This window comes from Scophthalmus maximus, chromosome 7 (genome assembly GCF_022379125.1).
Source record: "Scophthalmus maximus strain ysfricsl-2021 chromosome 7, ASM2237912v1, whole genome shotgun sequence".
Classification (NCBI taxonomy): Eukaryota; Metazoa; Chordata; class Actinopteri; order Pleuronectiformes; family Scophthalmidae; genus Scophthalmus; species Scophthalmus maximus.
In genome coordinates this window covers 6,395,666-6,420,499 of record NC_061521.1, presented here as the reverse complement: position 1 = coordinate 6,420,499, position 24,834 = coordinate 6,395,666, and the positions used below count along the sequence as shown (strand labels likewise).

At 44.3% G+C, this 24,834-nt stretch overlaps 1 protein-coding gene across 4 annotated transcripts in view; it reads right to left on the bottom strand.

Annotated features, from left to right (window-relative positions):
• Positions 1-24,834, bottom strand: part of bcar1 (BCAR1 scaffold protein, Cas family member) — an 84,873-nt gene that overhangs the window by 37,019 nt on the left and 23,020 nt on the right. The window contains exon 1 of one of the 4 annotated variants that reach the window (XM_035641623.2): positions 1,117-1,446. The exons of 1 other annotated variant lie outside the window; for it this stretch is intronic. In XM_035641623.2, coding sequence (XP_035497516.1) covers positions 1,117-1,128 — 12 coding nt within the window. In that variant the 5' untranslated portion in view covers positions 1,129-1,446. Of the gene's footprint in view, positions 1-743; positions 883-1,116; positions 1,447-24,834 lie in introns of those variants that run through there. 2 more of the 4 variants (XM_035641622.2, XM_047333053.1) reach the window with 2 other exon arrangements.

Here is a 24,834-nt window from a genome sequence, read left to right as displayed (position 1 = left end):
CCTCTTCCCCAAGTCAACCAGTCCCCCGCGTCTTTCCCTGTCTCACTAAATCACTGTCATATTCATCCTGCCCCTCTCTCTCTGCCCTGCTTTCGCTGCTCGTGTTCTACTGTAGCCTTTTTCTCTTTCAGCCGACCGATCACCTCCCTCTGTCCTCTGGCCATAAAACCTTCATTTCGCTGTACTTTCCTCTGAGTCAGCACAAAGGCAGACCATGGCACTGCCTCCTTCTCTCTCTCCCTCTCTCTCTCTCTCTCTCTCTCCATTTGATTCTTTTTTTCTTCCCTTCCTCCTCCCATAGCCATAAACCTTTTCTAATTCTCCCTCCGCCATACACGGAGGCTTGTGTTTGTATGCTGGAGAGCAACAATCGGAGAGCAGCTAGATTGTGGTGCGAACGACGGCAGCCTACTGTTCATTCTCATTCTGCACTGCAGCAATGCATTCAGGGAAGAAAGTTGAACAGGAAACATGCTCAGGATTCAGTAACGTAAGCTCTCAAGAGGATTACAGGCATCGAGGGACAAACTTTTCCTGAAAGAGCAACGTCACATTTCTGCTTTACTTTGCTCTTTTTCTCTTTTTCAAGTTATTTTGGTTGTTTTTACCCATTTCTTACATGTTGGTGATATAAAATGGCCTGAAAGTCTTTCAGTGTCTTTAAAACGCTGTCTTGATGAAACTTAACAGTAGAATTTTTAAAAAGACTCTAAAAAGAGCTGGAGGAATTTAAGCAACTTTACCCTCTTTGTCGCTGCACATTCCATTACAGGGGAGTCTCCTCAGCCGGTGTGAACTGACTTTAAACCCAACACACACACACACACACACACACACACACACACACACACACACACCCTGCTGAGATCCAACAAAAGGCAGGAATCCACTGAGAAAATGTTAACTTGCTCCCCCCCTCCCCTTCACATTTTCCTTTTCTTCATCTCTCCCTCACTCACTCTTCCCCCTCCCTACTCAGCTGGGGTATAGCAGGTCCTGCTAAAGCACACAACACACACAACACACACACACACACACACACACACACACACACACACACACACACACACACACACACACACACACACACACACACACACACACACACACACTCACCAGATAGTTCATTGTGTCCTTGCTGGCTGCAGAGGGGCGGCTGTGGTAACTCCAGGGCAGGGCTGCAGCTAAGCCCCTGTTAGACAACTAGATCCTGAACCAGAGTAGATCCCAAAAGATCCCAAAACTCCTTAAAGTTCCCTTATCCTCCCTCCTTTTTCCTCAGTGTCGCTCCTTCTGTCCTGTTCAATCTTGTTCTCAGTAGTCAAGCGAATCCCGACACATTCTGCCGCTCCGTGATCTCACAGAGCAAGAATGAGACTGCTGCTTGGCCCATTTACCTCTGCCCCGCTCGCCCCTTCTCTCTCACTTGGTCTTCCTCTCCCTCCCTCCCTCTCTCTCTCTCTCTCTGCCTGAGGAAAGGAGGGAGGAGTGTGTAAGCTGACACGTCACTTCCTGTTGGATCCTGACAGTCCCTCCATCCAGCCTGGCCAATGACCCCTGGGAGCTCTTCTCATGCGATCTCTCTGTGTCCCCCTGGCTGTGAGAGGCCGTCAGTGCGTTGGAATGCGGCCGGGACATTCTCATATACCGTCTACTGCAAATGAGCATGAATCATGGCCTCATCTCATTGTCTTTACGCTCAAATTGGTGTTCCTTTGCGACACTTCCTTAAATATGTGGTTACTCATCTTGAAGCTATGTAGACAACAGTCATGGTTTTGTTTGGCTTGGTTTTGTGTTTAAAGCACATTAGCACTTTCTGAATTTTACACTGAAATCTATTACACTTATTAGTTTTTACACTATTTAAACCCATTTTCTCTTTTTCCTGCATGCTTATAATTGAGGAATGTCTAAGAGGTACAGTGTCTCAGTACCATTGTACTATGAATTGTATAGCCTTTGTGACTTTTTTTATCATAAAGAGTTGGCTGGCCTCTAATATGTTACTAATTAACTGCAATTTTTTTTCTTATCTTGCTTTTGCTTCCACTTTGTCATAAGTGAAGGCATTGTGAAGCTGTTGGTCTCTCTCGCTGCTGTCCTTATGGTTTCCTGATATGATAAGCTGTACAATTTTTATGGACATGGACCCATGTTAGAAAAACCAATGGGATATTAATCTGTCCATTTATGAAGCACAAGTGATTTTTCATTAGTGCGCTTACATGCAGTTTAAAAACCCCTTTATATTCGGGTCAAGGCAATACCCCAGTTTTTCAAACACCATGCAAGCACCTCACCCCGGGTAAAATCGGAGTTCTCCTGCCCCGGTTGACAGACCTAGATACCTCCTTTAGTAACCGGGGTACCTTAACGCGTCTGCGCATGCTCCGTGGGTTATTACTTCCTGGCAGTGGTTTCGGACCCGGAAATAGAATAGATCAGGAAGCAACGGCGCCAAAAACAACGGCAACAACACAAGTTTTACCTTTAAACCTGAGGACTTCGCCATTGCTAGTAACGTTACTAAGGAATAGAGAATGTACGAAAATGTACAGCACTGAAAAATCATCCATGTTTTCCCCGCTTTCCAAGTTGATTTTGACAAAGGTCAACCTGAAGAAAAAGCCTTATTCCAACCACTTGTACGTTGGCAGAGAGCCTCCTACTGTACTGGAGGTAGAGTTACTCCCGTCATTCTTCCCTGCTGATGTATACGGGGAGAACTGGCATGACTTGGTTATTCGCTCAACCGGGGTAAAACCATACCACGGTTGAGCAAACACACACTGATTTTCACTTGCTTTGGTGCTAATGAAAGGTGCTATTGAGAAGCAAAAGCAAGACAACCCACAAAAATGGAATGGTTTTACATGTGGTAGCCACAGACAGCTGCTCTCTCCTTCTCCTTCCTGATGCTTCTCCAGTTTTGTGTCTGCTAGTGTCCTTGTCACTACTGGTAGCACGAGGTTCTATCTGCAGCCCTGTCTCCCAGCACAGTCTCAAGAGCATGGAGGAGATACCAGGAGACAAGCCGTTACACCAGGGGAGCTGGACAGGGCTGTAGAAGGGCATCAACCCAGCAGCAGGATCAATATCTGCTCCTTGTGCGCAGAGGAACTGGACGAGCACTGCCAGAGTCTGTTTCTGACCAAACTCTCAGAAACAGACTCCATGACGGCCCAACATCCTCCAGTGGGACCTGTGCTCACAGCCCAGCGCCGTGCAGCTCGATGGGCATTCGCAAGAGAATATCAGAATTGGAAGGTCTGCCATTGGCGCCCCGTTCTCTTCACGGAGCACAGGTGACAGGCGTGAAAGAGCCTGGAGACGCTGTGGTGAACCTTATGCTGCCTGTGACATCAAGTATGACCGGTTTGGCTGTTTGTCAATGAGGGTGGCACAGACTTCCATGTAAGAATCAATTGTACCCTGACTGCGGTTAGGATGAAATCCTCACAGCGACTGTCAGACCTTGCGCTGGTGACGAAGGGCATTGATGCAATAAAGCATCTCCAGAATGGGACGATATGTATCAGTACATACAACGCAGCCAGGTACCGCCACAGACTGTCCAGGATCTCACTGATGCCCTGACCCAGGTCTGAGAGGAGATCCCCCAGGACACTATCTGCCGACTCATCAGGAGCCCAGACGTTGTCGGGAGGTCATACAGGCATGCAAAATGTGCTAATTTCATGTGTGATTGTTGGGCTGCTGTAGTAGTTCATGACTTCATCATAGCCATGAAGAAACACTGAACAAATAACAAGTGTCAGTTTCAGCACTTATCTTCCAACCCCCTCTTTCACTCACTGACATACACACACACACACTAGGTCATAAGCTCACTTTTTGAGGGGTCATCCACAGGGCAGTGGAAGAGTTTTGCAGCAAGCCTCTGGAGCCTCTGAAGCCGCACTATCCACCCTTCCATTATATATACTGCTTTTTTTAAGGGTCGTGGAGGGGTTGGAGCCAATCCCAGCTGTCATTGGGCGAGAGGCAGAGTACATCCTGGACAGGTCACCAACGCATCACACCCAACATACAGAGACAAACGACCATTCACTCTCACATCCACACCTACGGTCAATTTAGAGTCTCCAGTTGACCTAACCTCACTCTGCATCTGTTTGGACAGTCTGAGGAAGCCGGAGAACAAGGAGAGAACCCACTCATACACAGGGAGAACATGCAAACTCCACACAGAAAGGCCCTGGTGGTTCTTGCTGTTTTTTCCAGTGCCACCGAAGCAGGGAAAGGAGAAAAGATGTGCTCTATCTTCTGTGACTGTGGTGTTTCCGAATGAATGGTGCACAGACAATCTGAGAACAGACTGGAAAACTGGAAGATAAACAGCACCTTAAGACTGATGACCAGCACCATATAGTCTGAATGATTGGCTAAATGCACAGAATAATACACTGGTAGATGATGATTAGGCTACGTCACTAGGCAACAACCAAACCCCATTAGAGCACAATGAGCCAACAGTAACCAATTAGTCCGTTTTTTCATTAATATTTGAACAGAAATATTAGGCAAAAGCAGGCTACATTCTGCAGGGAGACCTGGCATTAAGTGAGAAGCACTTCAACGGGCTCTGTAGTAAAACCTGGGTGAAATGGATTTTCACACCCTCACTGAAACCTGTCCTGATTTCAGCTGTGAAAAGGCAATGATTAAATTCCTTAAGGATAAGTTTGGTATCATTTTCTATTTTGTTGGTACGTCTCTTAAAACTTTTAGTCTTCTCTGCTCTGTCTGTGTCTCAGGTCCCAGCCCAATGGTTCCTACTGAGGAAGGATAGATATTTAGTTTTAGGACGGATTGTGTGAGTCACAATCCGTCTGTTATGGAGAGAATTATGGAGAGAAATTTGTCTCAAAATGTTCACAAATGTGTATCGCTTTATCTACAAGCGAAAGATAAGGGTTACAAATGCCTACAATGATTTGTGCCTAACTTTGGGTACTCATATACATGTTCAAATCCACACACAAATACAAAGCAAATTGTGCATGTTAAAGTTTTATAAATGCACACATCAAAAAAAAAAATATATATTAATATTTTACATACATAGATGTAATAATGTTCTCTTTAAAATGTATTCTTTTGGGTACAACGCAGGGCTGCACGGTGGTGTAATGGTTAGCGCTGTCGCCTCACAGCAAGATGGTTTGCATCCCAGCTCGAAAACATCCAAGGCCTTTCACTGTTCATCGCAGTCCATGTTTCACTCTGTGGCTCTGACATTAGCATGCATGCTAAGGGCTATCAAAACACAGGCGGCGTTACGTTGATGCGTGTCGTAGACAGACGGGCCCTGGCAGATGAATGAAAACCTCCTGGGCCTGGAGAGTAGTCACTTCCTTGCAGAGATGTGGCTTTATTTGCTGTCACCGCCTGGCTGACATACTGCTCACGCTCTCAGAGCCCTTTGGGCTCGTGTCGTTGTAGAGAGCGCTAGGGAACGTAAATGCGTCGTATGTCACTTGTGTGACGATATCACATTTTTTCATCATGTAAAAATGTTTACCGGTATTATCGTGGACCTTATGATATGGCACAGCCTAGTTCAAGGATCGCCTGATATGAACAGGTCACCAATATAAAATATCTATATTTACATCATGAGGGGATGAACTATTCTGTCTTTTTAGGCTGATCTGTGCGTATCCGGTAAAACGTGCACACGCATTTAACAATCTGTAAATTAATACAAAGAATGTCACAAATATTTTAAGATGTTTGTACACACAGGATCTATATGAAAGCGAACATTATAACATCTGTGTAGTTGAAGTAAAAAATCTGTACATACAAAATATTCATATATTTCACTTTGTGTTGTGTGCGTTTATAAAACTGTTCTACGTGTGCACAAATTTCTTCTTATTTGTGTGAGGATTTGAACACGCTTCTGTGAGTACCCAAAGTTACGCACAAATCATTGTATGCATTTGTAACTCTTATCTTTCGCTTGTAGATCATGTGATACACATTTGTGACCATTTTGAGACTAATTTCTCTCCACAAAAAAGCTGCATTTCCACCATAAGAAACTGGAACCTTTAGTCCCAGAACACGTATGCAATATATACAAAGCATGTATGCAGTATCTCCTGCCAAATTCTCTATGCCTGTGGAGGAAGTTTGGTTTTCTTTATCGGGCTACCGACGGACACGTCAACTCACTGAAACTTCTTTATTTACTGCATTTCTTCCGAGTTTTAATTCACTTCCATCAAACAACTATTATTCACAATTTGAAATGAATTTGTAAAAAAAAAACTGTTTGAAATGTGAACTAGGACAAGTTCTGCCTGCATCAAATGTTGAATGTCCAAATATGGCCAAATCTGGTGATCCAGTCTCTCTTCTAATGCCTGAAGAACAGTCCTCAAATTGTGTCTGATAGCAGCAGTTGTGCCAACTATCCGACAGAGCATTCCACACACCTACACACACTCTTCAGCCTCCGTGACCTGAGCATTGTCCTCTCTGACCGCGGCACTCAACAACAGCCTCTGTCGCCATGACCTACAAATAGCTAGAGCAGAAAGCAGTCATTGAGGATTAGGAGATGTAGGTCAATGTGGATCTGAATATGGTAATGGTCTCAGTGGATTCAAGAACAGTGTGTCTCGCTGTCTTCACTCTCTGTTCAGGTTAAGGATGTCCATTCTGTGTGCCTCAATGCTGCCACTCATCTCATAAACCACTCATGTTTTAAAGAAATGTCCGTGATACTCAGCAACTCTTGTGCTCCCCCTGCAGTCCACTGCTGGAAAATAGACAGTCAATGAGTTAGAACTTCTAGCTGCCATCTTTGTTCGGGTCAAGCAATGAAGGAGAACCTCGTGGAATAGAGGCTGGGACAATACACTTGTCTCCTGATTCAATACTATTGCAATACTTGGGTAGTGATTAAATATGTATTGCTATTTTGAAATATTGCAATTCAATATCACGATTTGTTTGTTGTGAGTCTCGTTTCAGGAGCATCAGTAATGATTATGGACCAGTGTCATAATCGATGCAAATGTTTAGGTATAGCAAAGACTATAATAGGATGCTGTTGTTTTGAGCTTGGCCTTCCCATAGATTAGCACAGTTTTGAAGTTGCTTTGACTCTGTTAGTTACACAATATGTTGTCACGCACTGAAATAGCCAGTGTACTGTACTGTTGGTATGCTGCATTAGTCTGCTCTCTTAAGTCTTCGTGTAAATGAGAACTCTGGTTTTGTTTTTTCTCCTGGAGAAAGACAATTTCTTGGTCAGGCATACTGTCTTTTACATGTGACTGTGGGTGTGGCATTACTTACTGTATGTATACAACCAGTCAATTATTTCAGTCTCCATTTATAATTAAATTTCTACAGTGTAATGCCTCAGTGAACCATAAAATGAAAGCACAACACAAATGCACAATTGGCGAAATCACGGAACCTTTCTTGTTAACCACTTTATGTACATTGTTCCTCTCAACCAGCAGTTGAACACACGAATGACCGAGCAAAGATTTCTAAAATGTTAAAGCTGACTCAGCTCTTGCTGCAGTAAGATATCATCTCACAATGCACTGGCCAATCAAGAATACCCAAACATAGTTATACTGAACTGTAGCAAACTATATATTTCAATAATGACTTCAAAATTGTATTTCTAAAATGTTGTATCATAATTTTGAATAATTATGCTTTGGATAAATTAAATTAAACTGCCATACATCAATATCTGAACGGGTATAAAAAGGAACAGATTTCTTGTTGGCCAAAAATGTTGCAAAGAGTGACTAGATTTAGTAACTTCTAGGGCTGAACGATTAATCGCATTTGCGATAATATCGCGATATGATAAAAAGCAATTTTCTAATCGCAAGGGGCACGATTACACGGGTCACGTGATACGCGAGCGAGTGGAGCGCTCGGTGCAAAGAAAAAACAGCAGTCACGCTGCACTCTAACCTGCTGCACAATGGCCTCATGCTCGACAGAACAGTAGTAAAATGATACAGCGGAGACTTTAGTGTCGAAGAGGAGCAGCACGTCGGTTGTTTGGAAGTTCTTTGGTTTTACAAAGGAGGATGGCGCACAGCGTCAGGTGTTGCGCAGAACATGACTTCACGGGGCATGACTTCACCACCAACCTGTATCAGCGCCTGACACAGCGCCACAGCAGCTACATGACGAGTGTACGGCCAACTGTCAGTGAAAGAAGTGACGAACACAGAACCACACAAGAGTTGTTTGAGACTGTTACCGACGTAAATGTCTCACGTGGCACTGTGAGGTGACGAACACCACAAACGGTTCTCTCGTTAAAGAGACAGACTGCTAACAGAGAGAGAGCTCCCTCCCCTTCTCCTCTTCAACACATCTCGCTCTCTGTCAGTGTGTGTGTGCGCACGCGCACGCTCATTATAATCGCAAATCCAATCGCAATATCTGTTAAAAAAAATCGCGATTCGATATTTTCCCCAAATCATTCAGCCCTAGTAACTTCATAGTTATAATACACTGCATTGAATGATGAATCTCAAAAATGACTTAGAAAGTTGTATTTCTACCATGTTGCATTATCATTTTTATTTATCATGCATATGAAATCACAATTATTTCCAACATTCACCTTTTTACTTTTTTGCCTAAGGTTGAGTTGTTGCTAAAAAAAGGCCGTGTTGTGTGTCTTTCTTGTCAAAGAGACTGGAGATCAGACCTTACACATAAGTGGCTGTACGTCACTTGTCTGACCACAGTAAATTAATCCCTCCTCTTCTTCTGCATCTCAGCTCCTCTGCTCTTCCATCTTCAGTCACTTCACTCGTCCCCCATTCTCTCTCCATACACATGGTTAATAACTTCATTAACCCCTGTCAGCTCCATGCTCTGGTCCAGTGCCTGACACACACTAATTGATGAGCTTGGAGATTGTGTGTGCATGGAATCGTGTTCTCGTCATTTGGGGCTGCTTATTATAACGGCAAGTGATCTCTCTCAGCCCTGAGCACAAAATATAAATGGCTGTACCTGGGTGAAATCCTTGTCCGTCCAATTTTTGTCATGTTCATGCTTTCAGATAAGAATGATGACCATTTCCAAAACTTAGACAGTGCAATCCTTTGACTTAAAATGCAGTTGCAACCAAAGGAAAGTAAAGATGACATTTTGGATATACAATGTTTTCACCTGAAATCTCAGAAGTGCTTCTCATTCCAGTCACTCAGGCAGAGCTGGGCTCTCGTTTCCCACAAACTCTAATGACTCTGACATTTTGTGCCAATACATTAGGCCACACATCATGGCAGGGATTTTTCATTTGCCACAAGCGGTAGTGATGGAACAAAAGCATCATTATATGATGAAAAATGGCACAACACCCACAAGCATGCACACATGCGCACACGCACACACGCGCAAACGCAGACACACACGCATAATAGGATTGGTATGTCTCCAGATATGAAATCCATTTCCTGTGATTGTGTGTCCAGTCGGTGATTTTTAATACTGAGATTGTATTGTTGGGTCCGGTTTTGGAATCCAGCTAATGCACTCAGGAGACTGGACAGACAGCGAAGATCTCGATTGCTGTGCAGTGGTCTGCTTTTATTAAACACAGATAATTAGACCCTTCTAAAAAACAAGTATCAATGAAAGTAATTACTGTTGTGATCAAGAAATGTTTTAATCGCCACACTAATTCCTGGATCGATATATCATTTATTAATTAATTTACAATTATTCTCAGTGATTACACAAGTGTAATAACAACTAGCAGCTAAGACTCACAGCTCTGACTACTTGTCTGATGAGGTACAATAGAGAAGTAGAAGCCAGGAGATTTAATGATAATATTAAAAATGCTCTCCTCTGAACCATCCAAAGTGTACTTTCAGTGGCAGGGTAATAAGACGAGAAAAGACTCTCCAAGACATAAAAACATAAAGGAGATGGATGAGTCACATAACACCAATGCTCAGTGGCTAGTGGATCTGACAGTAGATCACAGCAATCTCCCAAAACAAGACCAAGTGACCATCACAATGGCACACATCCAAGACAGAGTGTCAAGTATGAAGAGCTGGACAGCAAGAGGCCCTGACATGATCCACACCTACTGTCTAAAGAAACTAACTGCACTCCACGTCTGGCATGCACAAATGAACCAGCTGCAAATGGACCCACCGAGAATTAACAGTCCTGATCATGAAGGAGGGAGCCATTCCATCCAACTATGGGCCAATAACATGCCTCTCCACAACGTGGAAGCTCCTGTCCGGCATCAAAGCGGCTTAGGAGGCAAGTGCTCAAGTGGGGACCAGAAAGTAATTTGAAGTAACACCAGAGGAGAAAACACAGAGATATATATATATTTAAGCAATAAATCACGACAGGCAGTGGTGTACACTCATTATATCACAGTTAAGGACGCCCTTAACTGTGATATAATGAGCATATATCAAGGCCTGAAGACACACTGTTGCTTTCCTCAGAAAGGGTACTCGTTTATAAATATATATATATATAGACACATACATATATGGTAAATGGACTGTATTTATATAGTGCTTTTCTAGTCTTAGCCACAACCCAACTTTTTTCGAAGGGTTGAGGAAAAACTGATTCACATAGAAGTTGTGCTTCTTATGTCTCATGAATTAACTGATTCTCAAAAAAAACCTTAGTTCTGGGAACATTTGAATATGACGTGTATGTATGTTCGTTACTAACTACATAAGCAAATAAACCAAGCTGGGCAACCAATGAACATTGGCCTGAACTTCCAGATAACACTGGTAGAAAGTACAAAGAAAACGATAGGTCCACAGACTGCTTCTTTCTATAAGGCCAGCAGCCCAACAGCATTGTGGGAACTAAAGAATACAATAGTACAGGTGTGAAAATGTGTTTAGAGACTCAAACACACACACAAGGGGGATTTGGATGGAAAGTGGCTTTGAGTGCAATACATGATGTCACAGCTTAATTATCTTCCTCTCTCTCTCTCTCTCTCTCTCTCTCACACACACACAAACACACACCCGCACACACAAATAAAAAGGCCTACAGCAGAACTTCCAGTTACACAATATCACACAATAAAAAGTCAAATGAAATATGCAAGTGAAATTATAAAGGAAGCTTTTTGTACACATCATGTCTGTCTTTTTCATCAGCTGTAATCTGCAGCTGCAATATTGGACCACACAGTGTCAATGCATCCTATTCACTGCACAGCCGCAGCCTTTCAGAGCCATCTTGGCCATTATCATAAAACTGAGGCATGAATGCCATCCTGTCAGTGCAACAAACAGGACATAACACACTGGACACCTCCTGTAGAGGAGCGTCGAAGTCTGAACAGTTATTAGTATGACTCTGAAGGGATGTAGTTTGGCTGAAGCTGAAAATTTAAAGGTAGTGATAAGAAGTGGGAATACATTTTGTATTTATACTATCAAGCACCAAAAAGTGACCAAAACAGTATTTCTAATCAAATTTTAATGACATGTTTTAAACCACAGCCAGCCCTAGTAGTTATCCTACTGAAAGCTTCAAAAAGGAAAGTCCGCATTCTCACAGAATGACACAGTGGAGATTCAGTCACGCCAGAGGCAACGCTTGTCTCTACTGTGTCAGACAATCAGCTCTTTGACAGTGTGGTAAAATGACAGCCACTGTAGGGAATATCACACACACACACACACACACACACACACACACACACAGCCCATGGGATGTGTCAAGCAAAGACCTATTCACCTTCCTGTCTCACACACTATCATCATTCTCTCTCTGTGTGTTGTGAGCATAGACTGTATATAAACATGGACGTAGCGTCCGTGACGTCACCCATTGGTTTCTGCAGGCCGGTTTTGAAGCCCAAAGTGGGCGGTTCCGCAGCGGCCCAGCCGTCGCCATCTTGGCAGGGCCTGACTCCCCCTTTGCCCGGCTAATCCACATATGGACATAGAGGTGGGCCGAATGCAGACCGGTCGCTGAAACACGCACACCTACGTCCAAGCTTCCCAGTTAGCTCAGGCTAATAAGCTAATAAGCTAGGCTAAGTGTAAGCCGGCTAGCGCCGCGGCCCCGAGGCTGCACCGGGTCGGTACTGACTGCGGTAACGTGAGTTCCGGTACCAGTCGTCTCGCCAACTTTACATGTGGTAAGAAACACTTGATCAACGCTTGAAATAAATATTTGTTACTGAAATTATAAGTCTTAAAAATGATGTTTTTTTGATTTGTATTAGTGGTAGTTTGCACCACTATATTTTGATTCTAATAAATTCAATCAAATAAACGTTAACTAAACAGAAGTTAAAATGTTATGGTTAGTGTTCTTGGCATAGAGTAAATGTTTTATTGACACTGGCTTGTAGTGTTAGTTATTATTGTCTTTTATTTATTTATTTTGGCCTTAAGGGACATAAACATACACCAAACATGAAAACAGAAAAACTAGAATCCCCCACTCCACTGTCATAAACAGTGCACAGATCAAGTTTTCACACTGACATTAGTCCGTGGTAGTCTACCTTACCTGTACTGCTATAGACATTACTGTACCAGATTATCTCTTTGAATATGACTGTAAGAAAGGCACTTTTATATTTGTTACAAGATGTTTATTACTTCCAGCACATTGGTTGTTGTTCAGTTCACCTGTGATGCTTCTACTAGCTGCACAAAACAAACCAGTACCACTCGTGGCTGCTTGACTTTACAGTTATATAGTCTGTATAAATATAAAGTATTAGAGACTGTCATCTATATTCTGAGATGTAGCTCTTTAGTTCCATTTTATCCTACAATTGTGACATAACAGTGTGGTCAACATAAAAATGTGAGCTACACTCTTTAGTGGACTTCACATTTTTCATTATCTGAAGCATTTATCACTCACTTATTAATTTTAATCCTACAGTCACAATGTGGACGTGGTGATAAGTTTGTCCGTCGAGGTGTCCAGAGAGCTGCAGACCTTGGCGTGCTGTGTTTGGCTGGTGGACTGGGGTGGAAAAGTCTTCTTCCACTCTGTTTCCACTCCCTGTGAGGAAGAGCAGCACCTGACGTCCTCATCATCCACTGTGGTGACGACAACCTGAGGGAGTTCAGTAGCATCAGGCTGGTCAACATGAAGACGACCTGCAGCAGACTCACCTCCAGCACCTTGTGAAGGGGACCTGTAACTGCTACAGTTGGCAGTGTCACTGCTATTGACTTTGGCCTTCAGGTCACACTTTGTTAAGTCTAAATATGTCTCTGACTATCATGGATAATGTTGAGTTTATTTTATGTTCATCAATGTTGATAAAAATTCCCATTATAGCTACAACACTTACCTCTGCTCTTCCCCTCCCCTACAGTCCCACACTGTATCCCCTTCTCCTCCCAACACATGGACTCTGCACCTCTGGGCTCATTTTGAGCTCAGCTGTTACTGCTTGCACAGGCCCAGTCTGTATATTAAATGTGTTCTATAATTTTAATCTTGTCCTCCTTTTTGTGTTTTGTACCTTCACTAAAAATAAATCTGAGAGTTAATCTATAACTTCTGGTTCTAGCTAACTATTTTTGTCTTTAAAACTGACTGAATGTGAGATTTCACATTCAAATCTGACTATTAATTGACAAATAACTCATACACTACAGATAAATCCTTAAGCAATAACAGGTTTGTGTGATTTAAATATATTTTAAAAGCTGTGTAACAGTACATGTAATGATAAAAACTGAGTGATTCATTTTTCTTTCTGCGACAGAACATGGTCAGCACAGTGGAGTCCTTCAGGCAGGTCATTCCCTAATAACATAGACACAAATAAAAAAAATAGTAAGACAAGTTTGTAAATAAAGAGGTTTGTGTGCCTGAGTGCTTACGGGCACCTTTGTTCTCATGTTTCACTTCGGAAAAATATGACCATTAAGTTATTCACAAACCATATGTGGACCTGGGGTCAGTGCTGAAGTGATGAGCCCATTTCAGTTCTGCCTCATGTTGAGCTTCCACTGGTCCAGTCTGTCTGGATCATCTGGAGGAAAACTACACAGACAAACCATCGTCACATGCGATCACAACATGTCTGTTTCTGCATCCTAATTATCTATCGTGCCGGTTTTAGTAAAAAAATATGAATCAAACTTCTTGTGTTCTTCTGTTTCATTTTAAGTTACCATGCAGGCGCAATAAAAAAAAATCCATCACAACCCAGAACACAGCGCATCCTCTACGTTAACGGTATCTTCTGAAACAATGCTGATATGTTACATCAACACTTGAGTTACAAACACCTTAATGCACCTTGACAGTGAGCATTCATGTTACGTTAACATTGCATTGCTCGTATGGCACATTTAACGTGGTGGACCATATTTTCCTCGTCAGCAGAGCCGGAGTCTCGCTCGAGGCTAACCCCAGGCTAGCTGGCTGATAAGCGCTTTAGCGAGCTAAGCTAACAAGCCAGGTACCGAGCGCAGACACCGACACCCGCTAATTACTGCAAACACAGAACAACACCATCATTTCACTTACCGAAACAACAGGAGCGCAAGCTTCCTGGACTCCTCTGTTGGGACGACAGAGCAGGCGGGTTATTCATCCAGTAGGAGCTGGGAATGTTCCCCGCAAGGCTCCGACACCGCGGTTGAGAAGTCCCGTTCACTGACTGGGGATTAGCTCGTGACAGCTAGCGCTGCCAGCGGCGTCACCTGTCACTCAAGTATCCACGCCCCCAATTATGCAGAATTTCAAACGTTAATATAATATAAATGGGCGAGTTATAAAAAAATCCACCCCCCCACAGTTTTCACAAAGGTGGGGATTAGCCATTGGGACCAAAACCGTTTTTGTACCAGGCTGTAAACATATTTAATTCTGCTGTAAAGTTGGGCATTTTGACATGGGGCTCTATGGGGATTTGCTCCTAACTGCAGCCAGCCTCAAGCGGGCATTTAGTGAACTGCAGTTTATAGCACTTCCGCATAGGCTTCATTTGTCAGCCTCAGAGTTGGCCCCTTGGTTGTGAGCTGTCTCTCCTCCAGCCAATGCATTTGAATCAGCAGGGATACACTTAAAAAAAAGCACTGCTATTATTGGAAAAAATATTGAATGTGTACTACTTCAAATACTTCCACTACTCGCTGCCCAATTTCTGCTAGCACCATCTGCTTTCAATGGCTGGAGCATGTTGTAAGTGAATGGGCCTGGGACTGGTTCAGAGACATTCTTGTGTTGGTTTCCTTTATTCCTTCTTTTTTTTTTTTACTGTGTCCAGTGTTTTGTTTTGAACCCACCTCGGTTTAGTGCAGAACAATGCTTACTCCGACTGAACATGTTTGCCAGGATTTATTCATCATTCCCAGAAGCTGAGTCATACTCATTTTTTTTAACCTCCTGACCTTCCCCCAGTGCCACAAATAGGCCGAAGATTTCACTTGAAAAACATGTTTTGTTAAATTTAAAATTAGCCTAAACCTGGTTTTATACTAAGCCCTCGATGTTTCTGAGCTCAATATGGTGTTCTTTCCTACTGATGGCTAAAATTAAAAGAGTTATCGCATTAAAGAATAGCAAAATGGAAAAGAAAATAGTTACTGCACAACTCTGGCAGCCTAAAACAAGACAATTTTAATGTGAGAAACATGAGCAGCAGGTCATTTGCGGAGCAGGTTTCAGTCTGTCTATCTTTTCAGTTTCTCAGTGTTTTTTCCGCTGTTGAGGAAGTATATGGAGTAAATTGAATGTATGGTTGAATTGCTTCATCAGTGACTGTTTGTTATATCACAAAGGCTGTATGGCCACTGTGAGTATTTTTAACCAGGTTTATTTATATTAACTGGTGTTCATTTGACAGACAGACAGACTTAATTGATCCCGAACTGTGAAATTCCAGTGTTACAGCAGGAAGTACCAGTCACTCCTATCCACTATGGATTCAAATGTCTCCAGCTCGCAGCCTATTATGGAACCGGCTTTCTTAATCAGTATATTAAATCTGTTGGTGTCGCTGGCTCCGATGCTGCTCCCCCAGCAGACCACAGTGAAGAACAGTACACTGGCCACAACAGACTGCTAGAACATTTCCAACATCCTGCTGCACACGTTGAAGGGTCTCAGCTTCCCCAGGAAGTAAGTTCATCTGACCTGGGATCTCCTACAGTAAAATAACTAATTCATCTGAAGCATGGGCCTCATACACATTCCAAATAACATAGCAGATACTGAATGTGTTAGCGGCAGACTTTTTGCACACCATGCTTCACACATGCAGGACAGACACATGAAACTTACATCTATCATCTGGCTCTGACTAAAAGAGTGAAGTGCCAGGGCTCCAGAGTGCCACCATTTTGGTCGCATATGCCTGCGTGTAGTGTTATGTTTTTTGATCCACCAGGATTCAGTGAAGAAGAATACCACGGTCTAAGCCAATCAGAGGCAGAGAAGGGGGGCATTTGTCTCTGATTGGCTCTGACCCTGGTATTTTGGTGGGAAAAAGAAATCATGCTATGATAGTTAGGGGGTGAATTATGAAAGACCATAGTATCGCTAAACTCCAACTTTATTGGTGCTGTCGGAGCGTAGCTGCACCGGCAACAGCCGGTTCCACTTCGCTGTTATCTGGTTCATAGTGAAAGACCTACAACCCTTTACAACAGTAGAGTCCAACAGTCTGTCTGTAGACATTAAGTTTTGTTACTTTTTTCCTTTTGACATGCTTTATGTAAGTCCCATCACTCAACACAAAACATCATGTAGTTTTTATTAGTTGTTTGTTCAAAATATCGCTTTTCAGTGTTCAACAATGTACTGAGTACAATACAAGAAACAAAACATTTGTCCATTCTACTCCTCACTGCTTCGAGTCAGAAATGATAATAAAATGTCACAAAATTTCACATCGCCAAAGAAGAGCTATCATTTACAAAATGAAGGTCCCAAATCATCCTCATGAAAAAGCACCTTTTTCCTGTTTAGTCATTTACATAATGTGTTAAGAAATGACTAATGTATATGGGAAATAAAAGGTATAATAGGTGTATTATTGCAGTGCCAAAAGGCATTTTTGCATCTGGTGTGAACGCACCATAAGTTCCTTATGTTTTAAGGCAAAAGAACGACCGATTTTATCAATATCAAATGTAGTTAAATGTGGTGCACAACACCACAGTGCTGAACAACATGACACAATGTAAAAAAAAAAAATCCTGTTAGTCACTGAACTCAGGCGTGTCTACTCCACTCCATGCTGTGAGACCTACCTCTACCTGCGGCGCCCCCTGCAGGCAGTCAAAAATTCTACAGAACACCTGGAGGACAGGGAGGGACCACAAGAACAAACATGAGCAGAGGAAACACACAAGGGAAGCAATGTGTGGCAAAAAGTCTTTTCTCTTTTTCTCCATGTCAGTGTTACATTCTACAGAATTTTCTTTCATGGTGAGTTTCAGTGAATCTCATTTTAAAATCATATATCATCTGAAATCTATTCACACACACACACACACACACACACACACACACACACACACACACACACACACACACACACACACACACACACACACACACACACACACACACACACACACACACACACACACACACACACACACACACACACACACACACACACAGGGTTACAATGGTAACTAAGCCTGAAGGGCCTCTAAATCAGTCTGGACTGATCTAGATTTGCTGATAACACATATTAAGGACAAATGCATGCACACGCACACCTCCAGTTTCACAGCACACGTTTTCACAGAACACACAGGTTGAGAGACCCTGCAGCACCTGCAGGTCCAGACACACAAACAGATGGTACAGTATATGCAACACACGCGCCACTGAAACACACATAGTTTAGCTACAATACATTCCCCTGACACGAAGGAGAAGACACAGATTTACTGTGACATATTCACTGAATTCATTAACACACTAGCTGTATGTTGACACTATGACCCGCAATAGCGTTAATAACATTCATCTCAAGAATACGTAACAAGGTTTAATAACAAAAATGTATCTTTTCAGCAGCCTCTACGCTGACAAGGGTGCAGGCTCAGTAGAAATGACGATATACACACATGAAAACAGTCTAATGTACTGAAGGATAGATACACCCACAAAGTACTTTATTTGGAACACATGTACACCTGCTTTTGTATGCAATGACCCAATCAGCTAATCATGTGGAATCCTGCAGATACAGGTCAGCCTCTGTTAACGTTCACATCAAACATCAGAACGATGAAAATCGTCATGTCACTGACTTTGACATGGTGTTCCAGGTTCCCCTCCTGTCGGCCAAGAACAGAAATCTGACGCTGCAGTGGACACGGACTCACCAACACTGGACAGTTGAAGACTGAAAAATGTAGCCTGCTCTGATGAATCTGGATTTCTGCTGAGGCTGCATGCAGATGGTCCACTCCGAATCTGGAGTAAACAGCATGAATCCAGGCTGCGCGTGGTGGTTTGATGGTGCGGGGAATGTTTTTCTTGACACACTTTGGTCCATTAATGCTAATCAATCATGGTTTTAAATGTCACAGTCTGTCTGACAGCTCACCCCATTTCCAGGCCATTCCATAAAGCATGTATACAGTACTGCACAGGAAGTCTAACGCCAGTAAATAGTCAGGGTGGGAATCTTTAGGCACCTCATGATTCGATTTCGATACGCTTATCAATATCTAAAAATTCTCTACATGATTTGTTTCATTTTGCATTTAGTTTTGAACAGTAATGAATTAAACAGATACATTTCTTTCCATTATATTTTATTAATTAGAATCAATGGAAGATATATGTCCACTGGAAGGTTGTATTTGCCAATATATTTGCCAGCAAAAAAAACAAAACAAAATTGTGCCTGTCGTAGCATCCTTGTAGCAACAACGTGTTCTTGACTTGAAAACATTCAAAGCTGCTCTTATCCACAAATAAATAAAGACTCTTTCTGCAAAGACACTGCTGCCTGGAACGCTCGCAAATCTCTTGGCCAACTTGAAAACCAGAGGAAACAAGAAAAATGCTTCCATACGCAAGCTTTTCATGCAGCGGGTGCCGGTCGAATCATTTCGATCGGTTCCTCTTGTTTAGCCATGCTTACATGAAGCTTACAACGTAAAAGCGATGCGCACGGTCTCTACGTCCGTGACGTTCAGCCATGGGGCGTTGCAGAAAATTGTTGAAAATTAAATTGTAAAATTATGAGTATTATTTTTTTCTGCATCGAGACATAATCGTTCAAATGAGAATCGCGATGCATCTAAGAATCTATTATTTCTCCCACCCCTAGTAAATACACAGATCCCTCATCATATTGCAGAGCAAAAGCATGAGGACAGATCAGTCCCTCAAAGTTCTCCAGAGGATGTGCTGTCTTTTTATAGGCCGAAGTGGAGTAGGCTAATGAGCATTCAGCCTCGATATAGATCAGCACAACACTCAGCCATGTTCTGCATGTTGCTGGAATACCGGGAGTTTCAGACAGCACAATAGAAAGATCAGCTCCGCCTCGGTTCAGGGTCTGTTCTTCAGAGCTGATGATTTTACAGCATCGAGCTGCATCAGTGACCTTTTGCCCCTACACGAGTCTGATCTGTAGCTCTTACGGGCTGCTTTAATCCTCAAAATATATAGATTAGACCAGATTTACATGGATTACAGAGGGGTTTTTTGCCGTCAGAGCTCCCACACACCCTGGCTGAGATGTTTAGGCTGTTACATACTACTACTCATATTAATCTTTTGATGGTTCACAGGGATCTCTTTTAAAGGTGGTTAAGGAGTGGTTGTGATTTGATTAGGATATTCCCACACTCATTTCTAATGATAACAGTAACAGCCTGAGCCCTTCTTTAGAGCCAACATCAGGTCAAAGGTGCAGCGCCAAAAAGAAGGCATGAAATTCTCATGAGTGAATTCGAGCTCCCAGTGGGATACAGCTTAATGATAAGAACCAGTGTCTCCCCTTACCATTACCTTGGGAGTGTGGCCCGCTCATGCACTCATTTCATTTCAGCTCAGTGTGTCATAAATGCATATGCTTCTCTCCTCTGCTTTGTGTGTCTCAGTCCCTCACACATACAGAGAGCCGAGCAGGGGCCAATCATAGCCAACTGCAACCTACAAGACGACAATACACACTTGCTACAAGTAATGCCTACTAATGTACAAACCATCGGTCAGTATGAACATCAATTTCAAAAGCTGTTTAGGAGGTGTTATCTGGTTAGGATTTGGGGTAGGGTTAGATTTAGAATTGTACCAGGCCACATCCCCTGATTCATTTTACACACATGTACAGTCTGTACACTGACCCTTGTCAAATTCAACAAAACCGTTCCAACAGGTCTTATCACTTCCTCCAAAACCATCGATGGACACTACAACTCTTAACATCTTGACCTTGCTGGAGGAGAGTAACAGTGAAATGAGGTCAGGATTAATTCGCATCACATTACAGTAGTCTCCCACAAGCTCTTATGTATTTTTGTTTTCTTTCGTTAACACACCGCTTTGACACGTCTTGGCTGTCAGAGAGGAAACACTGCTACTAAACAAAACACCGATATTTGTAAGGTTAGTTGCAAAGCATAAGTAAAAATGTAACTTGGCTCCATACAATCATGTAGCACTTTCATTTCAAAGGCAGAGGAAGAATGACAATTATTATCAACAAAAGGCAAAATGTTCATCTGAACAGATCATTAACATGTATTTAGTCACTCCAAAGGGTTTTCATTTTCTAATGGAATGGCTACATTTAGAGACTTTTCACAAGAGGATCCATCACGCTTTGGATGATGTAGAGAGGAATGTTGCAATTGAGTAAGCACAGTTATCTTAGCCCTGATATTTCCAATCCATATTTCTTTATATTGAGGTAATTATGCATTCTGATAACTGATCCTCTCCGGGAACCATCACCTTACCGTGGTGGAGGGGTTTGTGTGTCCCTATGAACCTGAGGGCTGTGTTGTCTGGAGCCTAGTGCTCCTGGTAGGGTTTCCCATGGCAGAGTGGTCTCAGGCGAGGGGCCAGACTAAGTATGGTTCAACAAAGACACCATGGACAGCAGAGGAAGAGGAAAAGGGACCCAGCCCGGAGGAAGCCCGGGGCCCCCGTCTGGAGCTAGGCCCAGGCAGCGGGCTCGTCGGCGAGCGCCTAGTGGCCGGGTTTGCCACGGAGCCCGGCCGGGCACAGCCCGAAAAAGCTACGTGGCACCTACCTCCTCTCCATCCTGTGGGCCCACCACTCATAGGAAGAACCGCTGCCACACAGGTGGCAGTGGAGGTCGGGGACCTCGACGAACCGGACCTGGGCTGCAGAAGCTGGCTCTGGGGACGTGGAACGTCACATCTCTGTGGGGGAAGGAGCCGGAGCTTGTGCGGGAGGTGGAGCGCTACCAGTTGGATCTCGTGGGGCTTACCTCTACGCACAGTTTCGGTTCTGGAACTGTACTCCTGGATAGGGGTTGGACTCTTTTTTTCTCTGGAGTTGCCCAGGGGGAGAGGCGACGGGCGGGTGTGGGGATACTCACAAACCCCCGGCTGAGCGCCGCTGTGTTGGAGTTTACCCCAGTGGACAAAAGGGTCGCCTCCCTACGCCTTCGGGTGGTAGGGGGGAAAACTCTGACTGTTGTTTGTGCATATGCACCAAACAGGAGTTCAGAGTATTCGGCCTTTTTGGAGACCCTGAATGGAGTCCTGCAAAGGACCCCAGTAGGGGACTCCGTTGTTCTGCTGGGAGACTTCAACGCCCACGTGGGCAATGATGGAGACACCTGGAGAGGCGTGATTGGGAAGAACGGCCTCCCTGATCGGAACCCAAGTGGTTGTTTGTTATTAGACTTCTGTGCTAGCCATGGCTTGTCTATAATGAACACCATGTTCGAACATAAGGATGCTCATAAGTGTACATGGTACCAGAGCACCCTAGGCCAAAGGTCGATGATCGATTTTGTGATCGTTTGATCTGATCTGAGGCCGCATGTTTTGGACACTCGGGTGAAGAGAGGGGCGGAGCTGTCAACTGATCATCATCTGGTGGTGAGTTGGATCCGGGGGTGGGGGAAGACTCTGGATAGACCTGGTAAGCCCAAACGTGTAGTGCGGGTGAACTGGGAACGTCTGGAGGAGGCCCCCATCCAGGAGATTTTCAACTCACACCTCCGGCGGAGCTTTTCTGGCATTCCTGTGGAGGTTGGGGGCACTGAACCCGAGTGGGAAATGTTCAAAGCTTCTATTGCTGAAGCTGCGGCGGTGAGCTGTGGTCTCAAGGTCTTAGGTGCCTCAAGGGGCGGTAACCCTCGAACTCCGTGGTGGACACCGGTGGTCAGGGAAGCTGTCCAACTGAAGAAGGAGTCCTTTAGGGATATGTTATCCCAGAGGACTCCGGAAGCAGTTGCAAGGTACCGACGGGCCCGAAGGGCTGCAGCCTCTGCCGTGTCAGAGGCAAAACAGCGGATGTGGGAGAAGTTCGGAGAAGTCATGGAGAAGGACTTTAGGTCGGCACCAAGATGCTTCTGGAAAACCATTCGACATCTCAGGAGGGGGAAACGGGGAACCATCCAAGCTGTGTACAGTAAGGATGGGTCACTGTTGACCTCAACTGAGGAGGTAATCGGGCGGTGGAAGGAGCATTTTGAGGAACTCCTGAATCCGACTAACACGCCCTCTATGGTAGAGGCAGAGCTGGAGGCTGATGGAGGATCATCGTCAATTTCCCTGGCGGAGGTCACTGTGGTAGTCAAACAACTTCACAGTGGCAAAGCCCCAGGGGTTGATGAGATCCGCCCAGAAATGTTGAAAGCTTTGGGTGTGGAGGGGCTGTCTTGGTTGACACGTCTCTGCAACATTGCGTGGACGTCGGGTACAGTGCCAAACGAGTGGCAGACCGGGGTGGTGGTTCCCCTGTTCAAAAAGGGGGACCAGAGAGAGTGTGCCAATTACAGGGGTATCACACTTCTCAGCCTCCCGGGTAAAGTCTACTCCAAGGTGCTGGAAAGGAGGGTTCGGCCAATAGTCGAACCTCAGATTGAAGAGGAACAATGTGGATTCCGTCCTGGACGTGGAACAACGGACCAGCTCTTTACCCTTGCAAGGATCCTGGAGGGGGCCTGGGAGTATGCCCATCCAGTCTACATGTGCTTTGTGGATTTGGAGAAGGCGTATGACCGGGTCGCCCGGGAGATACTGTGGGAGGTGCTGAGGGAGTATGGGGTGAGGGGGTCACTTCTTGGGGCCATCCAATCCCTGTATACTCAAAGCAATAGCTGTGTCCGGGTTCTCGGCAGTAAGTCGGATTCGTTCCCGGTGGGGGTTGGTCTCCGCCAGGGGTGCGCTTTGTCACCAATCCTGTTTGTGATATTCATGGACAGGATATCGAGGCGTAGTCGTGGTGGGGTGGGGTTGCAGCTCGGTGGCCTGGGGATCTCATCACTGCTTTTTGCAGATGATGTGGTCCTGATGGCACCATCGGTCTGTGATCTTCAGCACTCACTGGATCAGTTCGCAGCCGAGTGTGGAGCGGTTGGGATGAGAATCAGCACCTCAAAATCTGAGGCCATGGTTCTCAGCAGGAAACCGGTGGATTGTCTACTCTGGGTAGGGAATGAGCCCTTACCTCAAGTAAAGGAGTTTAAGTACCTCGGGGTCTTGTTTGCGAGTGAGGGGACAATGGAGCGTGAGATTGGCCGTAGAATTGGAGCAGCGGGGGCGGTATTGCACTCGCTTTGCCGCACCGTTGTGACAAAAAGGGAGCTGAGCCGGAAGGCAAAGCTCTCGATCTACCGGTCAATCTTTGTTCCTACCCTCACCTATGGTCATGAAGGATGGGTCGTGACCGAAAAAACGAGATCGCGAGTACAAGCGGCCGAAATGGGTTTCCTTAGAAAGGTGGCTGGGGTCTCCCTTAGAGATAGGGTGAGAAGCTCAGTCATCCGTGAGGAGCTCGGAGTAGAGCCGCTGCTCCTTTGCGTAGAAAGGAGCCAGTTAAGGTGGTTCGGGCATCTGGTAAGGATGCCCCCTGGGCGCCTCCCCTGGGAGGTGTTCCAGGCACGTCCAGCTGGGAAGAGACCTCGGGGTAGACCCAGGACTAGGTGGAGAGATTATATCTCCACACTGGCCTGGGAACGCCTCGGGATCCCCCAGTCAGACCTGGTTAATGTGGCCCGGGAAAGGGAAGTTTGGGGCCCCCTACTGAAGCTGCTGACCCCGCGACCCGACCACGGATAAGCGGTTGAAGATGAGATGAGAGATGAGAGATAACTGATCCAGTATTATCTGCTATCACCTCCTATTTCACACTTAAACCATGGAAACAAACAACCACCACTTTATGACAATTTTCTATTTTATGAACAACTGTACGCAGGTCCAACAGGCACTTCTAAACCACCCTCAAAGCGAAATGTTGTTTGGTACAATGGCAGTGTGTAAAATTATTTCACTCAAAGGTTAACCGAAATAAACAGCAAAAATCTAAAATTTTGTGAGGGAAGGGTTAACAGAGGAGTAAATTGCACATCAGTCTGAATGAGTAACACAGTAACATGACTGACCTACATTATTTCAATGGACCAGTGAGAGAGGAGCGAATAAAGAGCCGTGATGCTTTATCATCTTATAGTACATATATACATGTATCCACTTACTCATTCATCCACGCAATAAACAAGCAGCCATTTGGATTCATTGAACATTGTAATCTAGCTAGTAGCTAAATACTCATCTGCACAGCTTCTTCTGATGACATTTGGCACTTATTTGTTTCTGCTCAATTATATTTTCCCAAAAC